General features: G+C 56.2%; 1 protein-coding gene across 2 annotated transcripts in view; it reads left to right on the forward strand.

The window, feature by feature from the left end:
• NOTCH1 (notch receptor 1) overlaps nucleotides 1-17,732 on the forward strand; it is a 43,732-nt gene that overhangs the window by 3,990 nt on the left and 22,010 nt on the right. For both annotated transcript variants that reach the window (XM_027731696.2, XM_039379605.1), the window contains exons 3-4: nucleotides 15,181-15,443; nucleotides 15,791-16,129. In XM_027731696.2, coding sequence (XP_027587497.2) covers nucleotides 15,181-15,443; nucleotides 15,791-16,129 — 602 coding nt within the window. The remainder of the gene's footprint in view (nucleotides 1-15,180; nucleotides 15,444-15,790; nucleotides 16,130-17,732) is intronic.

The raw sequence follows: 17,732 nt of genomic DNA on the forward strand, positions 1-17,732 counted from the left end.
CGTGGAGACCACTCTGATAACTCCAAACCCGGGTTATCAGCCCCGTTGCGGAAAGGGGATCGCCGGTGCGAGACAGGGAGCTTTCTCTGCCTTTATTATTTTACAGGGGTGGTTTGTAAAGCTCCAGGTGCCTTATCTTGCTTGTCCCTTTGCCAGGCAGTGCGGGGCATGCAGGGCTTTGACTGAATGGAGGGGACTGAGCGTTGGATCGGCTGGAGGGCTCGCGACAGAAGCGCCCTAATTAAGCTGCTTTGGAGCTGTTTTCCATCTTGGCAGGGTTGTCCGGGTCTTCCAGTGCTGGAAGAGTAGCAGCAGCAGAGTTTCCTGTGTCTTGCACAAACCCCAGCTGAAGGCACAGGGTGTTTCTGTCCCAGAGCTGGAGCTTTAAAAGGTCCGATCTGGAGCTGGTGGCTGCTGCGGGGTTTGACGTGAGGTTTTGTGGCACTTGGGGAGCTGTGGCATTCCAGAAAAGGCACTTGCCTTTGGCTAAGGCATTTTCCCAGACAAAATGAGAAGGTTTTTCCAAGAGGCAGTTTTGACTTCTAGTGATAGCTCCTAATTAGACTGTTGGATAACTCTAGTTTTGACTGGCATCCCTGCAAATGAGTCGGGCTGATTTTAGCTCGCTGTGCCATGTGACATTTATTCCCAGGACCTCCCTTGCTCCACTAGTTAAAAGCAGATGGAATGAAAGAGGGCTGAATTTCCAGCCTCTCACCATTAAAGTCAGAGGAGCTGTGCCTGGGTTGTCATCCTCTTGCCCAGAGAAGCAAACGAGACGGCAAAGGGAAGGAATAAGTTAAATTAATCACTAGGTTTGTGCTGAAAAGGGGGAAAAGTCGGTTTGCTAAAGTACTTCCTCTGTTTATGAATCAGTGTGGTGTTGTAGTTCAGCCAGGGCAATGGCTCCTGAGCTGGTGCTCGTTGCCACCACCAGCTTCCACGGGCAGCGGGCCAGAAACACGGGAAGAAATATTCAGAGGGGGACCATAGCGGGAAGAGATGATTATTTTAGCTCAAAACTCTTTCAGGAGACAACCAGGAAGGCAGAGGAGTGATGTGAGCCCCGCAAGTCTCTGTACCCTTCAAGTTATTCAACTGCTCAGTCATTATTATCTCATTGTAAAGGGCGGAAGTTTCCTTCTGGTTTGGTTTTTCTCATGTGCTTTAACCCAACGTTATTTCCATGAAATAATAACAAAGAAAAAATGCAGTCTCGGTGCTGGAGAGGAAGAGGGTGGAGTGTTGAACAATCAACCAGAGGAAGCCCTTAAAGAACTAGAGGAGCAGTGATTCAGCCATGTTGAGAACTCTTGGTGGCTCTTTCAGGTCTGATCTCATTCTCGGAAAGAACAAGGTGGAAATGGGTAAGAGAGGAGATTAAAAATACATAAGTGTCACCTGTTGTGAATTCCAGTGGAAAAGAAACTTAGCTGAGAAGCCCAGCTGGTGAGGTCATTGGGACAGCAGCAGGGGTTTTAGCTCTTTTCTAAAAGAATCTGTTTACACCTCTCCTCTCTGCAAGGTGTCTCGATGGCTATCAGTTGTCTCCGCTGGTCCTACTCTCTCCTGTTCACTTGCCTTGGGATTTTATTGCTTGAGCTGAGGTTTTTCACTTGATTTTTCTCATGGCTTGGATGGTTGGGATGGGCAGAGGGTTGTACTGCGTGGCCAGCGTGGGTCACCTTCAAGAGATGTCTCAGTGGCTCCCTCAGCAGTCCCTGCAGCACAGAGATGAGCAGGAGAGATGGGGTGCTGCCTGCTGGGATAAATTTGCTCAGGGATGCAGGGGGGATGCAGTACTCACAGTGGCCATCATCACCAGAGATCAGAGGGGCTGCTTCCTGCTGTTTACTCACAGCTGTTAGATGTGTGACCCCAGAGCAGCTTGCCTTGGAAGGGACATTTAAAGGTCACCTGGTCCAGCCCCCCTGCAATGAGCAGGGTCATCTTCAATCTTCGTGATGTGATGCAGTGCTCCGTGGGCAGCTTCTGGAGGTCTCTCACTTTGTTGTATGGGGTATGTTTTAATCCACCAAAATCTGTTCCACCTGAACCCCCCGACTCGCTCTCTTCCTCCCTGCTGGCAGCCACAACATGTCCATTTGTTCCAGCTGATTCTGCATCCCTGGCCTCACCTCCAAGGCTGTTATGGTTTATTGTATGTAGCATGAGGGTGACACGTATAAGTCACTGCAAGACCAGGCTGTGCACCAATTAAGGGCTCGGACAACATAATCAGGAAGCAGTTAGCAAGTTTTAAAATAACATTGTTTGGAAATTAACCTGCTTTTTCCAGGCCTGGAGGTGTGGTGAGCCTCGTTTTTGCTCGTGTTGGTAGGTGTCCCAAGTGGTAACGGCGTGTGTACATGAGTGGAATGTGAAATTTATAGAGCATCAGTGTGTTTAACGAGGGAGTAGCCTCGGGGTGCAGTCAGGGAGAGCTGGTACACTCTGGATCTGGATGGAGAATTCTCTGTGGTTAACGTGCTGCCAAACTCCAGGTGAAGGTTTTAGACCATGTATTGGGGCTGTGGAGTGGAAGAGCCTCTGGGATACAACTTAACTCTCCCTCGGAAATCAGGCCTGCAGTGGGATCTCAGTTGAATCCTGCCTCCATCCCAGCAGCCGAAAAGGTGTTCAGGGTCCACCTGTTCCACTCGGGCTGTGTCCAGTCATCCCTGAGGACTGCCCAGCTCCTGCTGCCACCTGGGATGAGGCAGTGCCGTGGGGACTTGGGCTGCTCACTCACTGCTCCCCAGGCTGGTCCTGGGCTGTTCCCACAGCTCTTTGCTTTGGGGTCCAGGGTTAGAAAGTCCATCAGGCCAGAGAGGTGATGGCTTGAGGTGATTCCAGATGCTTCTTGAATGGTGTTTTCATCTCATTACAAGCCCTTGGCACATGGTGCTGAGCCCCAGTGCCTGAAGGATGGTGCTGCAGCCACCCAGCCCAGCAGCTGTGCCCAAATCCTACCAAACCCTGATGCTGTCTTGCTGCATGGTACCCTTAAGAGCCCGGATTTGCTGCGGGGAGAAGGCATCCCAGCTGTCCCAGACCATCTATCCTGGAAGGGCACCATCCTGCAGTGCTGCGCTCCTTGGGGTTGGCCTGGAGAGGTGCTGGCAGCAGCAGGTTGGTGTTACTCCCATCTCAGAGACTGTAAGCCCTCAGTGTTCTGTTGGGTGCTCACCAGCCCAGGGCTGTGCTCACACTTTGGTGTGGAGTAAAACTGCAGCTACTGGCATCAGCCAAAGATCTGGAATAAGCGTAGAAATGCTGCTCTGGTGTTGAGGGGGAATGTTGCATCCCTGATTCCTGGGTATCTGGATGTGGAGACAGCCAGGAGCAGAGAGGTGTGAGGGTCAGGCCATGCCTTTGCACCTCTGGCATTCTCAGGGTCCGATCAGGGTCACAGATTTGGGGGCTGAAGGGCTTTGGAAGCCCCAGCTGGATTTCATATCACAACTCTCTTTGCACGTCTGTTGTGTGCGATGTTGGGAAGTCTTGGCAGCACCTGCTGGGTCTCAGTGACACCAACCCCATGGCAGCTCCCATCCGCCTGCCTGGAGAGCCCCAGGGCAGTTAGAGATGCCCAGCTGGGAATACCCCAGTGTTTAACATCTGGCTCCTGCTGGTGGAGCAGCTCAGTGCTGCTTCCAGGTGACCATCTGGCCAGGGATGAAGGTGCCTGTTCACACCTGCACACCCATGTGTGGACTCTGCCTTCCTCAGAGTGTGGCAGCACCCAGACCCGTTGCAGCATCTCTGTCTACAGCTCTAGTGCTTGTCTTGTGGGTCAGGTCCTCTCCTCTCACCCCCTCATGCTGGCAGGTACCCCATGGGCAGGGGTCTGCCTTATGGGATGGGGTTGGGGTTCCCACATACCTCCAGAAAGGTGTGCTTAGTGCCTCAGTTTCCCTCCATTTGCAGTTGGTTACCTGAACATCAAAACCTGTCTCAGTGCAAGAAGGAGCAGCACAGCCTGCCAGCTGCATCCTGGTTCAGGGAGGTGAATTAGGTGAGAATTGTGGAACGGTTTGGATTGGAAGGGACCTCAAAGACCATCTTGTTCCAACTCCCTGCCATGGACAGGGACATTTTTCACTAGCCCAGGTTGCTCTAAGCCCCATCCACCTGGCCTTGGACACTTCCAGTGATAGGGCAGCCACAGCTTCTCTGGGCAACCTGCTGATGATGGTGGTTCCCACTGGCAAATGCAGTGCTTGGTGTGAGAGAGACAGGAGTAAAGCCTGTGTCAGGTGTTGGGGATGGGGGAGAGGTGTTTGGCTGGGCCATATGGGGAGCTCTGCCCCCCAAAATAGAACATTTGCAGTTGGAAGGGACCTACAGTGGCCATCAGCTGATGAGGCAGCAATCGTGCCCACTACTTTTCATGCAGTGGGGTTTCTGCCGCGTCCAGCGTTGGTGTCTGTTGGGAATCATAGAATCACAGAACATCCTGAGTTGGAAAGGACCCACAAGGATCATTGAGTCCAACTCCTAGCCCTGCTCAGAACAGCCCCAGCCTCCCCCCATGTGCCCTGGGACAGGGTGGTGGTGAGAAGCGAGCGGTGCGCGCTCAGGGTGTGCCTCCCTGGCACAGCAGTAATTAATGTCTGCTTTAAGCTTTCACCCGTCACGTCCTCCCCTTCCCCCCATGGCAGCCTGCAGTTAATATTGGAAAAGCCAGTTAAACAGTTAATGTTTAGGCCCTGGTTATTAGGCTCTTGCACATTTCCAGCAAAGGGAGCCGAGCTGCATTTTAATGGGAAACTTTCATGCTCAGTCAAGTTGCAAAAATTTATTTGCGCAGGAGTCATTTTCTTTTAACAAGTTTTCACCCTAATTCCCTTCCCCAAAATCTGAATTTAATGGTATTTATATGGGAAATGGATTTATTAAGTTTTAATGATGCTATAACATTGCCCTTATTTAATAGAAGGGGCACCCTGCAGGCAAGTGGCCTGGTGGTGGGATGGGGTGGGAGGGCTGGGTGCTGGAGGGGCACCCATGGGCTGGGCAGCCTGTTGCTTTGAGCTTGATCTGAAGTCAGTGTAGCTGAGATTGTCAGTGCCATGTTTGCTTGGACCTCCTGAGCTGTGCAGGATCAGTCCCTGGCTGTTGCAAGGGCTGAGCCTTGTGTCCAGCTGCCAGTTCCTCCTCATCCTCCCCTGTGGCTCCTGGTGTGATGTGGCACTACCTGTGTCTGCCACAGCTGTCCCCAAGAGAAGCACAGAAAGGAGCCTTTGGCATTGGGGCACTTGGCTTTGTCAGTTGCTCTGTCCCATGTCCCCTTGCTGAGAGAGCTGGTGTCAGCAGGGTGATGGAACCCCAAGGACCACACTCTCCCCGCTGGCATCACTGCCTGGGAGTTGAGCATTTGTGAGTGTCTAGTGGTTTATTTTAAGATGGAAATTTTCTGCTGTTGATGAGCAGCCATGGAGGAGTTCATGCCCCAGTGTTCCCACCCCACCAATGCATCCTTGCACGGGGGATTGGAAGGACACCCTCCCGAGGGCACTCATGGGTGGTTAACCCATTGGATGGCTCCTCTTGAGCAGGTGGAGGAATGTGGCCATCCACAGTGGGATGTGCCACACCATCAGCTCCCAGTTCCCGCCCTCACACCCGCTGCCCGACTTTGGGGCGGGCTGGGAGAGTGACCCCGCGGGGGAGCAGCCCGGGAGGAGGGGGGGCCTCTCCCTGGCCCCCAGCCCCTATTAAAATGTTAGACACAGACCTCCAAGTCAAAAGGCAGGGCGACAGACGGCCCTTTCACAGGGCCTGCTGCTCCCCACAAAAGGGGGGTTTCCAGGGGAGGGGGGCAGGAATGCAGGCTGCGGCCGGAGGGCAGAGCCGCCACCATTGTCCCTGCTCCCTCGGCGAGGGCGTCATGTTGACACAGGGATTTCTGCCGGCAAAAGGTGTCGGAGGCAGAGTCTTCCCTCCCTCCCTCGCCGTTTCCTTGGTTAAACTCAGCAGCAACAGAAATCCCGGGATACAGATCCTGGGAGCTGATACCCGTCTGCTCGGTGATGCTTTACATCCCTCAGCACATGGTTTCCAAGTGGGCAAGGGTTTTGTTGCTTGTAACAATTTTTGGGAGCTTTGCTCGCAAGGGGAAGCCAGCAGCTTTGTGGCCATGAGCTTGGGGGGGAGCTGGATCCATCACTGTCTGGCCATTGCCACCTTTGCCCGCTCCCCATCTCACTGAAACATCCCCGGCAGGAATTTCTCTGGCTTTCGGTTGGCTTTGTGCCACAGGGGCACCCGTGTGCTCTGCTAAACCCCCCTCTCCTCTTTGTTTATAAATATTGGAGCTAAATTTAGCTTGTTTAAACTTTTGGTGGCTGTTCAGATCCTAATCGTAGGTTTTATGTTCAGGATTAGAAGAGTGGGATGGTGGGGTCACGCGTGGGAGTTTTCCATATTTGGCTCTTGGGCTGCGCGGTGTTTAACCAAGACTTGGTTTGAGGGGGAAAGGGGAAAAAAAGAGAGTTCATCATTTCCTTAGAGAGGTGTGACACCAGTGCCAGAGCTCTGGGAGCACAGCACTGTGAATTCACCCTGCACAGGCAGCAAGTGTGGACAGCACTGGGTCCAAAGTGGGGGAAAATGGGCATTTACCCCAAAAGGGATAGGGAAGGGAGAGTGGCCTTGGGCACCAGCAGTGCTTGGCTGGCGGGCAGCCTGGGGAGGTGGAAATTCCTCACCTCCCCCAAATTCTGACTTTTCCTTCTGCTGGCTCAAAGAATGAAGCGTTTTTAAAGGGAAAAAGTTTACAAATGAGAAACCAGAGCAGGGAGAAGTTGCAGGGAGTGCTCTCAGATGCCAGAGGTGTCGGCAGCACCACAGAGGAGGAAAAGAGCTGGGTGCCATACTGGTGTTTGATGGGCACACTGGGCACAGTTGGCACTTGTTGGAGGACCTGCCCCAGGAAAGCCACCCCTGTCCCGTGGGTGGGTGGTGGGATCATGTGCTGGCCTCAGCCCGGGCTGTGTTCCCTGGGGATCCTCTGCTGGAAGCACATCCTTCATGGTGGCCCCATAAATGGGCTCCTCCAAGAGAAGGAGCAGGGGCCGGGATGAGCGGAGTGAGCCGAGCTCCCACAAACAATGGGGCCGTGCAGCTTTACACCGGGAGAGGATATAAAAAACATCAACTGGGGAAAACAAATATTTCATAGCAGCCATTGTTGAGGGTGGGAATGAGGGCGAGTTTTGTCTTGGGCTCTTCCTTCGACATCTTTCATGTTTATTGTGAATGAAGCTCCATTGAAAGGCAGCTCCTTCCCAGGTAGCCAGTTACCACCCGGTGAATAGCCTGGCCACTCTGCTTAGTAATGGGATTATATTGTTTTTCATTACAATGGGAACTTTGATTCCCAAACTATCCTGACTAATGTCTGCTTAAGAAACAAAGCCATTTTTTTCCCTCTCCCTTCAAGCTGGTAGGAGGAACTGGGCTGTAGCATGTTTTTCCCCACTCCTGTCCATGAGCATATCCAGGTTTGGGAATTCCTTTAGTTTCTCTCCAGATGAAAGTCTGGATCTTAAAATCTCAATTAGATGGCTTGGGCTAGGTCAAAAATGAAATGGAACAAGGAAAAAAAAACACATCAAAGACTTGGGATTGCAGTTTGCTTTTTTAATTAAACAAGAGTGGAGATCTGCTCCTGCTTTATTAACCTGATGTCACTTGGAGTAACCTGCTGCTTTGCCAACCACCTCCCTGTGTGAAACTCTGCTTTTTTCCCAGGCTGGTGTCCCAGAGTGTTTAATAAAGCAGGGCCTGGATGGGACTTCTTAAAAAACCACCAGTTTGGTCTCGTGCTGGGTTTTGGTGCTGGGAGCTGCGTCGTGGCTGCTGGAGGTTTCTGTGGGGCTGTGCTGGCACCGGGGGAGCTTTGGGGTGCATCACCCAGTCGGGGTGCCCCACATGGGTGAGGGGAGCTGGGCAGCTCTGCCTTCATGCCTTGGCTCTCCTGGGAGCTGTGGCAAAGCCTTTGGTTTCTTAATGGCCGTGTGTGCCAGAAACCACAGAGCGAAGCTGCAGGTGAGGCGCGGTGAGCCCGGCCGGGCCTGCTGCTGGAGGGGGCTCGAGCAGCCCCCAGCCCCTGCCTGCCAGGGCAGAGGGAGCATCCACAGCCCCACATGTCCCAGGGAGGTCAGGGCAGAGTCCAAAATGTTCCTTGTCTCCCTGCTCCCATTTCCTTCTGCTGGCTCCAGGTGTATCATGCCACTTGAGCAGAGTGGCGGTGCCAGGCCAGGAGTTGAGTGAGAGGTGGGAGCAGAGAGCAGGGTGCAGGTCCCAGCAGGACCATTTTCCAGACCTTTCCCTGGCTCCAGAGTGTGCTCCTGTGCTCAGCAGGGTGTTTCCAAGGCAGGCTGATGCCGCTGGGAAGCCCTCCTGTAGACAGTAGTACACACCTGTTGCTCCGTGCAGCATGGGAGGGGTTCTTGGGGAGGCAGTGGAATAAGAATGAATGGAATAAGATGGAGTAAGAAGCATGTCTGTTCTCTCGGGGACATGGAGACATATCCCCAAGCACTGGCCCTTTCTCTGCTTGGATTGGAGCCAGGGCAGATCAGGGATCCCTGGGCTGGCAGTGAGCAAACGTGTCTTACGGGGAAGGGTGTAACTTCAGGAGAAAGCTGGGCTGTTGCTTCCAGGCTGTGCCCGGCAGGAAGCCACTGGCGCAACTGGAAAGGTGACTCCTGTGTGTGGCTGGCTGATGGAAAGCAGGCTTCCCTATCACCCAGGGTCTGCAGCTGCTGGGGTGCAGGGGAAGGTGTGGAGCAGGCAGTTGTGGTTCCCTGTCAGCCTGAGGATGACGGTTACCCCGAGAGGTTTGGGGACAGCGGGGTAGGGTTGTGTCACTGCTCTGCAGCTGGGAGCAGCCTGCAGGGGCTGTGGGCTGTCGTGCAGCTAAGGGAGACTCTCCTGCGGGTTGTTTCTCCTTCCTTCAGCTGTTGCCAACAAACATGAGAAATCTGAGTGTCCTGATCATGTTTGGCCACTTGATTCACTCCGCTGGCTCCAGACCACGCTGGCACAGGCATCTGCTGGTCATGCCATGCATTTGTTGGTACAGAGGGTTCTGGGGTTGTGATGGTCCCTTGGTGGGGACCCTCTGCACCATGCAAGGTCATGGTCATGGTTCCTGAACCTTCTCTGCACCGGGGTGGCTCTCACAGGGACTAGTGACTCATCTGAGGTGCTGTTCTGAGCCACAGGTACCATGGAGCAAAGATCATGGAGCAGAGATCCCCCCAACTCAGCCTGTCAGGGTGGGGCCTGGCCCCATGGTGGGAGACCCCACACCCACCACCTGGGTGTGCTGCTGCCCAATTAGTGTCAAGTGCCCCTAAAATGGGGCTTGAGGAAAGACCCGAGCCTCCCCTGCTCAGCTTTCCCACGCTGCTCATACTTTGGGGAAAACAACCACGGCCGTTTATGCTTCCAGCAGATGAGGGTGAGGAAGAGGTTATGTGATAGCAGAGCAGATAAGAGACAGCCTGGATGCGGGGCCAGGGGCTGGAATGGGGCTCCCCACTAGCCCCTCCCACAATGTGGGGCTGGCCCCTGATGAGATTGGGGTAGGAGACAGCTCTTGCATATCCAGTGGCTGTGCTCCAGCTTACACCTCGTTTCCATTTTGCTTGATGGCTTATTTTGTGCATTGTAAGCCTGAGGTGGGTTTTACCTCCAGCCCTTCCACTGTCGCGGGGTCCCTTGGGAGGACGTGCTGGGACGGGATAGGAGAGCAGTGGGTGGTGTGAGCTGCAGGGTGGTGCAGGCTGAGCCCCCACATCCAGGGCATCCCCCCATGCACCCAGCACCTCCGAAACACTCCCCAGCCCCCGGGCTGTGCTTGTGCAGGGCTGACACATCCCAAATTTGAACAAAGCCCCCGTGCCACCATGCGGGAGCTGTGCCGGGGCGGGGTGGGCTGCGGGAGCGCCTGGGTGTCATCTGTGCCGGCCGTGGCAGATGGCAGCTTAGCACAGAAAGGAAAACATTAGTCTTGGGTCAGAGGTCGCAGAAACATCTGCCTCGGGATGCTTTCAGTGCCCGCATTGCTGCGGAGGGACAAAACCTGTTGCTGGTGGGTTGGAGGAAAAGGCTTGTGCGCCGCGAGCGGGGACGGAGCGAACAAAGGGCTGGTGGAGCGCGGAGCCACACACAGGGAGAGCCCAGCACGACAGCCATGGGATGGGGGGGACTGGGATGGGCACCCCAGCTCTGCCAGCACCGCAGTGGGATGAGGGGGTGCTGGGAGTCACCACAGCCGGGCAAGCAGACAGGTAGAGCAGAGCTGGGACAGTGGCTTGGCAGCAGAGCTCACAGGTTCCGATACACCCCCGCAACTCATTCATGCTTTTGATTATCCGATCTGCCGAGCTCTCCTGGAGCCCTGCTGGAATAGCTGCAGCGTTGGACCACTGGTTGTAACTCCTTAAGGATGTGCAGCAGACACAACAAATGCACATGCTCGTGCTGAGCAGACCCAGATTTGGCCTGGGCTCGGTGCTGGGAGCAGGGTGGGAATTTGGGGCCACTGTTCCCGTTCCCAGGCTGTCCCCTGGGACTTGCTGTCTGACCTTGGACAAGGCCTTCTCCATCACCCTTCACACTGGCCGTGAATCATGCTGGAGATTTATGGGTCGGCAGCGCGGTGCATTATTAATGCGCCTCCCCCTCACACGGGTGCTCACTCTGGGCCAGTGTGGAGGGGGAAGACACATCCCAGCCCAGAGTTGTGGGAATCCAGCCCCCAGCCTCTGCCTGACCTGCCCTGAAACAAAAAGCCACCAGGATGGACGGCAGCCCCAGACTTTTGGGGGCTGTAAATCTGTGTGTTCACCCCTGCAAGGACCACATGCAACATCCTATCCACAGGGATGGGGACCAACTGCTGTCCCCTGTCCTGTCTAGTGCTTGTCCCTTGGTGGAAAACACTCCAGAAGTGTAGGGTTGTGAGTCAGTCTGCCATGACTTGTTCCATGTGCTGAAATGGTGCTGGGAGAGGGATCGTCATGTGTTGGAGCAGGGCTTGGCCATCCCCGGGATCGGGATTCGTCACCCTCCGTCGGGGTGGGTCCCGGCCGGAGTGTTTGATGCCTCTTCAGCAGGTTAATGAGTCAACGGAAACGGTTCTCAGCTGCGCTCGGGGGAGGGACAGACACCGGTGTTTTTAGCCATTCCTGCCTGGTTTGGGAACAGGGTGTACGTCACACATGGAGCTGGGAGTGTGACCACACTGGCCTCTCTGGGGATTTCTCAGAAGCTCCTCAGGACCCCGGGGAGCTTGGCCACATTTCACCGCCTCAAAGCTACTTTCTAATGGCCCTTCTGAGCTGTTTTGATCCTGGAGCACCCGCCCTGTCCTCTGCCAACACATATATTTATAATTAAAGCATAGCTTTAATGTCTCGTATGCTAATCTCCATAAGATGCTTGGGGTTTGGTTTGGGTAACCCTTGCTTGGGAAATGCCAAAGGAAAAACCACAGGGTGATGTTCACCTGGCTGAGCCCGTGGGGACCTTGCATCCTCCATGTCTACCCTGACACCACCACCCCCCAGTGTGTTTTTTTTACAGAAAATAAAGCTAAGCTCCTTGGGCTGAGCTTTAGGAGAGGTTTTTAGTCCCTGGAGAAGTAGGTGGACGCATGATGAGGTTGCAGCACAGCTGGGAGCTGAACCTGACTCTGCTGAATCCGGCCTTTCCAGACCTGGGAAAGTTGAAAAATAACTACGTCTTGGACTGTCCTGATTCTTCACCTGGTTTTTGATCTCTTGCTTTGCATGCGAGACTTGTCTCCAGGCTTCCCTCCGCAGCCAGGACTCTCTAAAGCCGCTGTGGTCGCTGGGCTTTGAAATGCAGCTCCAGAGCAGCTCCAGAGTCTCTGTCTGTGAGTGAGCTCCGGGACTTGTGAGGGAAGGGAACGGTGCAGTTCATCCTGTGGCTTTGTCCACAGCCAGGAATGTGCTCTTCCCTGCCTCATCTCAGACTTGCTGTTGCAGGAATAGCATTGGTCTGTGCAGGAGCATCTACAGATGATGCGGCAGCAGTGTGGAAGTGTGAGGGAGGAGGATGTCCTGGACGCTGCCTTGGAAAAGAAACTGAGATGACTTAGAAATGTGGAAGGATTTGAGAGGGCTCCCTGAGCTGGGGGCTGGTGTGTGCAGTGGGTATGTGAGGCTGAAACTGTGATTCAGGAATCACCAGGCATCCCCAGAGGGTCTGTGTTGCACAGCCCCGCGCTGCACGACGCCAACTCCCCCGTGGGTTATAGCAGTGACTGCTGGATTTTAAGGGTGCCAGTGCTGTATTGCTTGTTTTCTGAAGAGTTGCTGGAAATACCTCCTTTTCTAGGAGGAGAAATGTGGAGCATGAGCATGCCCTGGTCCTCCTTGGTCCACGTGTGCCCATCGCTCAGCTCAGCCCTTCCATGTCGAACCCTTCCCTGCCGTCTGCCGCACCCTCCTCACTTCTGGAGCTGATTGCGGCCATAAATCAGCTCTTAAGGCAAACAAATAGAAATTAATTTAAAAATAATCTACCAACTCCATGCATCTTGAGGGGTTTCCTGAAGCAAAAGCCTGGAAAGCACCTGGGCAGCCCAGCCAGGCGTGGGTTAGTCCCCATCCCAGGCACTGCCAGTGACCCCAACCCCCCTGTGCCTTCAGGCAGGGACTTCCCTACCCCTCAGAATTCTTCCTCCAATCGCTAATTAACCTCTTGGCTAATAGCCATGCCCAAATTTGGGCTGGGCTCTGCTCCGACGTCCCATCCCTGAGCTCAAACCACCCGCTCGCCTGCGCTGAAATTGGAAACGGTCCGAAAACTAATTGGGTGGGAGGGTGTTGGGTTGCGTGCCCCTCTCCCTGACCTCACGGCGCAGGAACCCCAATCCCAGAGATAGCCCTGCTGGCCGCCTGCCTTGTCCCGGGATGCAGAGCATCACCTCCTGGTCCCAGAGCATCGTCTCCCGCTCCCGGCTGCCCACGGCGGCACCACCGTGGCCGTTCCCGCGCTGCCATCGCAGGTCTTTGTCCAGCATCCAATCTTTTTTTCTTTTTTTTCTTTTTTTTTTTTTTGACTAAGAGAGAATTTTTTTTTCCGCCTTTTTCTCCCGTTGGAGAATCCCGTGACGCTCCCCTTGTCCGCCAGCCGCCGCGAGAGAGCCCGGAGGATTGTTTTAAGAAAAAAAGCGTGTGTGGTGCGGGGAGGCGGGGGGGGGGAGCGGAGATTTTAACAGATGACTGCACACCCGAGCGGTTTGCCGGCGTCGTGCCTGTGCCGCTCGCCCGGGCCCCGCACAAAGAGCCCTCTCAGGCAGCCACGGCCCCAACCTCCGCATTCCCCCGCTCGGGGCCGTGGCTCAGCCACCCAGAAGCGCCGTCGCCCCGCGGTCGAGGCGCCCCGGGCTCGGAGCCGCCGGCGAGCCGGGCATCGTCCGCGGGCGCCGGCAGCTGCTCTGCCTCATTAGGATGCACACCTGCTCCCCGCCGCCCTTTGTGTGCCGAGCAGATGCCCTGATTTATTATTATACACATTTTCTTTTTCATTTGGCCTGGATAATGCCGTCTCATTAACTCAAAATGTCTCCGAATCCTGACAAATTCTCACACAATCCCCAACAATGAAATCAGAATTGGGTTAAAAAAAAAAAAAAACAAAAAAAAAAAGAAAAAGGGGGGGGGGGGGGGGAAGTAGGGAAGAAGAGAGGGGGAGCGGGGGCCAAAACGTGGTCGTGCTGCCGGCACGGCGCGGCAAAGAGTGGTGGCTCGGGGCTGGGGCGCCTGAGGGTGGGGGTTTGCTGGCTGTGCTTCACTGGAGGAGCCCCACATTCGTGTTTTGGGGGGTTGCAGGTCAATGCTGTGCCCGGGAATGCAACATCCCACCAGCTCTGATGGCAACAGGTGTGAGCACGTGGTGCCCTGAGCCCCAGCCCACCAAAGCACAGCAGGGACCACAGTCCCCCAGTGCCCGGGTGCTGTCACCTTCCCTACCCATCACCTCCAGCAGGGGTTACCTTACCCATGCCTCGTGGCCATGCATGCAGGATCCCAGATTTATTTCTGCTCTCAAAGCCTCTGCTAGCAGAGCATGAGCTGAGCCTGGTGTACCCTGTGCTGCCTTGGTGGCATTGCCATCGTGGTGTGGGACAGTTCCTCCCATGCAGTACTTGCCACAGCTGCCTGGCACAGCCCAGCCAGGGCAGAACATCCCTTTTGGAAGCAGTGTAAAGTGAGCAGGGCTGGCTGGGGACAAAACGTGTGGTAGCATCAGTGTGTTGCAGATGTGATACAAGAGGTGCTGTGTAGGTGGGTTTTTGTCTCGTTCCTGGGATCTTTCGATGTCAGGTGTACAGCTTTGCTCCGTCTTCCCTTTCCCAAGGGACACCTTCCCCTCTCTGTGTGGTCCTGCCAGCCCCACGGGGATGGCTGGTGGGATTTGCCCTTGGGGCATGTCCCTGTTGCCAGGCCCAGTCCTGCACCAGGCAGTTGCTGCAGCCCTGTTGGCCAACAGTGACAGATGGTGGAGCTGGTGGTGTCATCGGGGGGTCTTTACTCAGGGCCCCCACACAGAGGGACGCAGCAGCCAGAGCAGCTCATCCCTCCTAACGCGGGATTTGGCTTTGGGGAAGCTCTCAGCTGGTTGTGAGGAGCAGAATCACGTCCCACCTGTTGCCAGCCAATGCTGAGTCCCTTTTTGATCACGTTTGAGTGATTTAGGATGGAGGGAGGATAAAAATGGGTGCAGGGATGTCCCCTTGCTGCCTGGCCCCATGGATTCATCTCTCTGTTGGGGTCTGTGGGTGCAGGTGTGGGGATGCTCCTCTTTGTTCCACCATGTGTCCCTTGTGCCTTGGCTTCCTCTTCAGCGAGGAGAGGGGAGGCAGAACTCTCCCTGCCATGAGATGCAGGACATCAGCGCCACGGCTGCGGTTGTGCAAGTCGGCGCAGGCCCCTCGATGGGGGACGCCTTCATTGCCAGCACCTCTTTCATCTTCCTCTTCCCAGCTCAGAGCAGCCAGGGCAGAGCCCCGCCACCGCCAAGCCCGGTGTGCCGGGATGTGGGGCGGGGTTGGGCCGGTCCCTGGGCCGTGCGGGTGCCCCCCCGTCCCCTCCGGGCGATCCCGCTGACGGCATGTCTCGCCCCTGCCAGGTGTAGCGGTGCCTACGTGGGCGAGCGGTGCCAGCTGCCCAACCCCTGCCTGAGCTCCCCCTGCAAGAACGCCGGCACCTGCACCGCGGTGGTGCGCGGCAGCACCGTGGATTACACCTGCGCCTGCCGCCTGGGCTTCACCGACGAGCTGTGCCTGACGCCCCGAGACAACGTCTGCCTCAGCAACCCCTGCCGGAACGGGGGCACCTGCGACCTGCTGACGCTCACCGAGTACAAGTGCCGCTGCCCGCCCGGGTGGTCAGGTGAGGGCAGTCACTGTGTGGTGTGGGGACGCGGCCGGGGGCAGAGGGACGGCCTGTGGTAGGGGCTGCTCCTGGAATAGCCCCGTGGATGGAGACATGCCTGTGGTTTTGGCTTCCTTCAGTTCTGGGGAAGAGATAGGGAGGGTGGTCTGCAAACTCAGGTTGGAGTTTAGGAGGGTCCAGGCTGGGGGAGCTGTCACCCTCCTGCACAGTGTTAAGGGGGGGCTGAGGTGAGGGGGATTAGTTACAACCAGTCCCAGATCCGGTCTGCAACCCGGCGCAGGTCGCTGCCACACAGACCCTGAGCTGCAACTTGCATCCTCATCCTCCCTCCCTGCCCTCCCCAGGCAAAACCTGCCAGCAGGCCGACCCCTGCGCCTCCAACCCCTGCGCCAACGGGGGCCAGTGCGTGCCCTTCGAAGCCCACTACATCTGCCGCTGCACCGCCGGCTTCCACGGCGCCAACTGCAAGCAGGACGTCAATGAGTGCAACATCTCCCCGCCCGTCTGCAAGAACGGGGGCAGCTGCACCAACGAGGTGGGCACCTACCAGTGCTCCTGCAAGCCGGCGTACACCGGGCAGAACTGCGAGCACCTCTACGTGCCCTGCAACCCCTCGCCCTGCCAGAACGGGGGCACCTGCCGCCAGATCGGGGACACCACCTATGACTGCACCTGCCTGCCAGGTAGGGACTGCCTCCCATGGGGGGAGGAAAGGGCTTGGGGACCCTCTTGCAGCTCCTCTGTCCGCCTTAAACAAGCAGTGCCCAATCTTCCCATGAGTTATGACTCTGGGAGGGACAAAACTCATTGTGCCACGTGCCTTTGGGAAGACGCTGGGCAGCAATGCCCGAGGAGGAGAGGTCATCTGGGGGCTTTTTATGCTTGGTGCTTCACCAAAATAGCTCTTCCAAAGCAACTATTTGAGCAGAGGCCCCTGTGCGGATGCTCATATTCCAGAATAAGAGTGCCTTTTTCCGCTTTAGCTTAATCCACTTCCAGAGTGGAATAATTAGCCCGGAATAGCTATTTTGGAAAGTTTCCGAGTGCAAATGGAGTTGGGGAAGGAAGACCCTCTCCGTGCTCACTGCTGCTCCCTCTGGCAAGTGCCAGAGCAGCCCAGCAGGATTACAGCCTCAGGCATGAAGGGCTCTTGTGGGGGGGCCGGATGGGGCTGTCCTGGGAGCTCAACACCCTGGAAGGGGTGGTGGCACCCTGGAAGGGAGCTTGGCACCCTTCAAGTCAGAGGGAAGAACAGCAGCTGTGAAAGGGCCCCTGACCCCAGCAAGCCCTTTCACTTCTGCCCTCAGACAGTGGTTCGCAGCGCAGTCGGGGCAGGGAATGGAAGGAGCTGAGCAACCCCACGCTCCCCCCATCCCTGGGTCAGCTGGAGAAATGAAACAGTGGAGTTTCAGCCCACACCAGGCTGCGTTTGCCAGGGCAAGTGCCACTTCTCACCCGAGCCAGCCACATTGGACACCCGTGACAGATGTGGAGGGGACACATCCGCCCTCTCCTTGTGAAGGAAGCTGTGGGCAGCTGCCTGAGGAGCCTCTTGTGGGATTGCTTTGATCCTCTGGTCACCTGTAGGGTGAGGGGTGGGCACCTTCTCTGCTCTGCACCCTGGGCAGGGCTTGGCATTGCCACAGGGAGCTCCAGCCTCCCTCCCTGTAGCTCCTGCCCCATCTCTGCTGGGGACACAGCATCTGGATGGAGATGGGCACAGATGTAGCTGCATCCTGGCAGCCCAGCCTGGTGATGATCCCTATGAGCAGTGTGGGGAATCTTGTCTTTATCTCTGACACAGGCTCAGAGGTTCAATCCCCTTCCCGAAGCTTTTGGCTGCATAACTCAGGAATCTCATTAACCACCCAGAATACCCAGGGCCATGCAGGATCTCCCGCTCACCCAGGCTGGAGCAAAGCTCCTGTCCTTAGGGACAATGAGGTGTGGGGCTGACTGGGCCAGCAGTGCCAGGAAGGAAGCCTTTCTTTCCAGGATGAGCTCCCAGGGGCGATGCTCTGTTGGAGCAGCTCCGAGCCCTGTCCCCTCGGAGCAGCACTGCCACAGGGATGGGCAGGTGGAGGTGGCAGGAGGAGCAGCCCAGGCCCTGCCCTGCCATTCTGCTGACGAGGCACTTTCCCTGAGCAGCCCAAGCGTGGGGCACGTCAGGGGGGGTGAGGCATGGCCCTGGGGCAGCATCTCTGCTCCGGGGAGGATCGGCTCTTCCACGCCCAGCTGCGGCTCCGTGGGCCGCTTCCAGATTTGCATCCTGCAGGAGCTGGTTCA

The sequence above is a fragment of the Pipra filicauda genome, unplaced genomic scaffold (assembly GCF_003945595.2).
Source record: "Pipra filicauda isolate LSUMZ 115617 unplaced genomic scaffold, ASM394559v2 scaffold170_size1570365_pilon, whole genome shotgun sequence".
Taxonomy (NCBI): Eukaryota; Metazoa; Chordata; class Aves; order Passeriformes; family Pipridae; genus Pipra; species Pipra filicauda.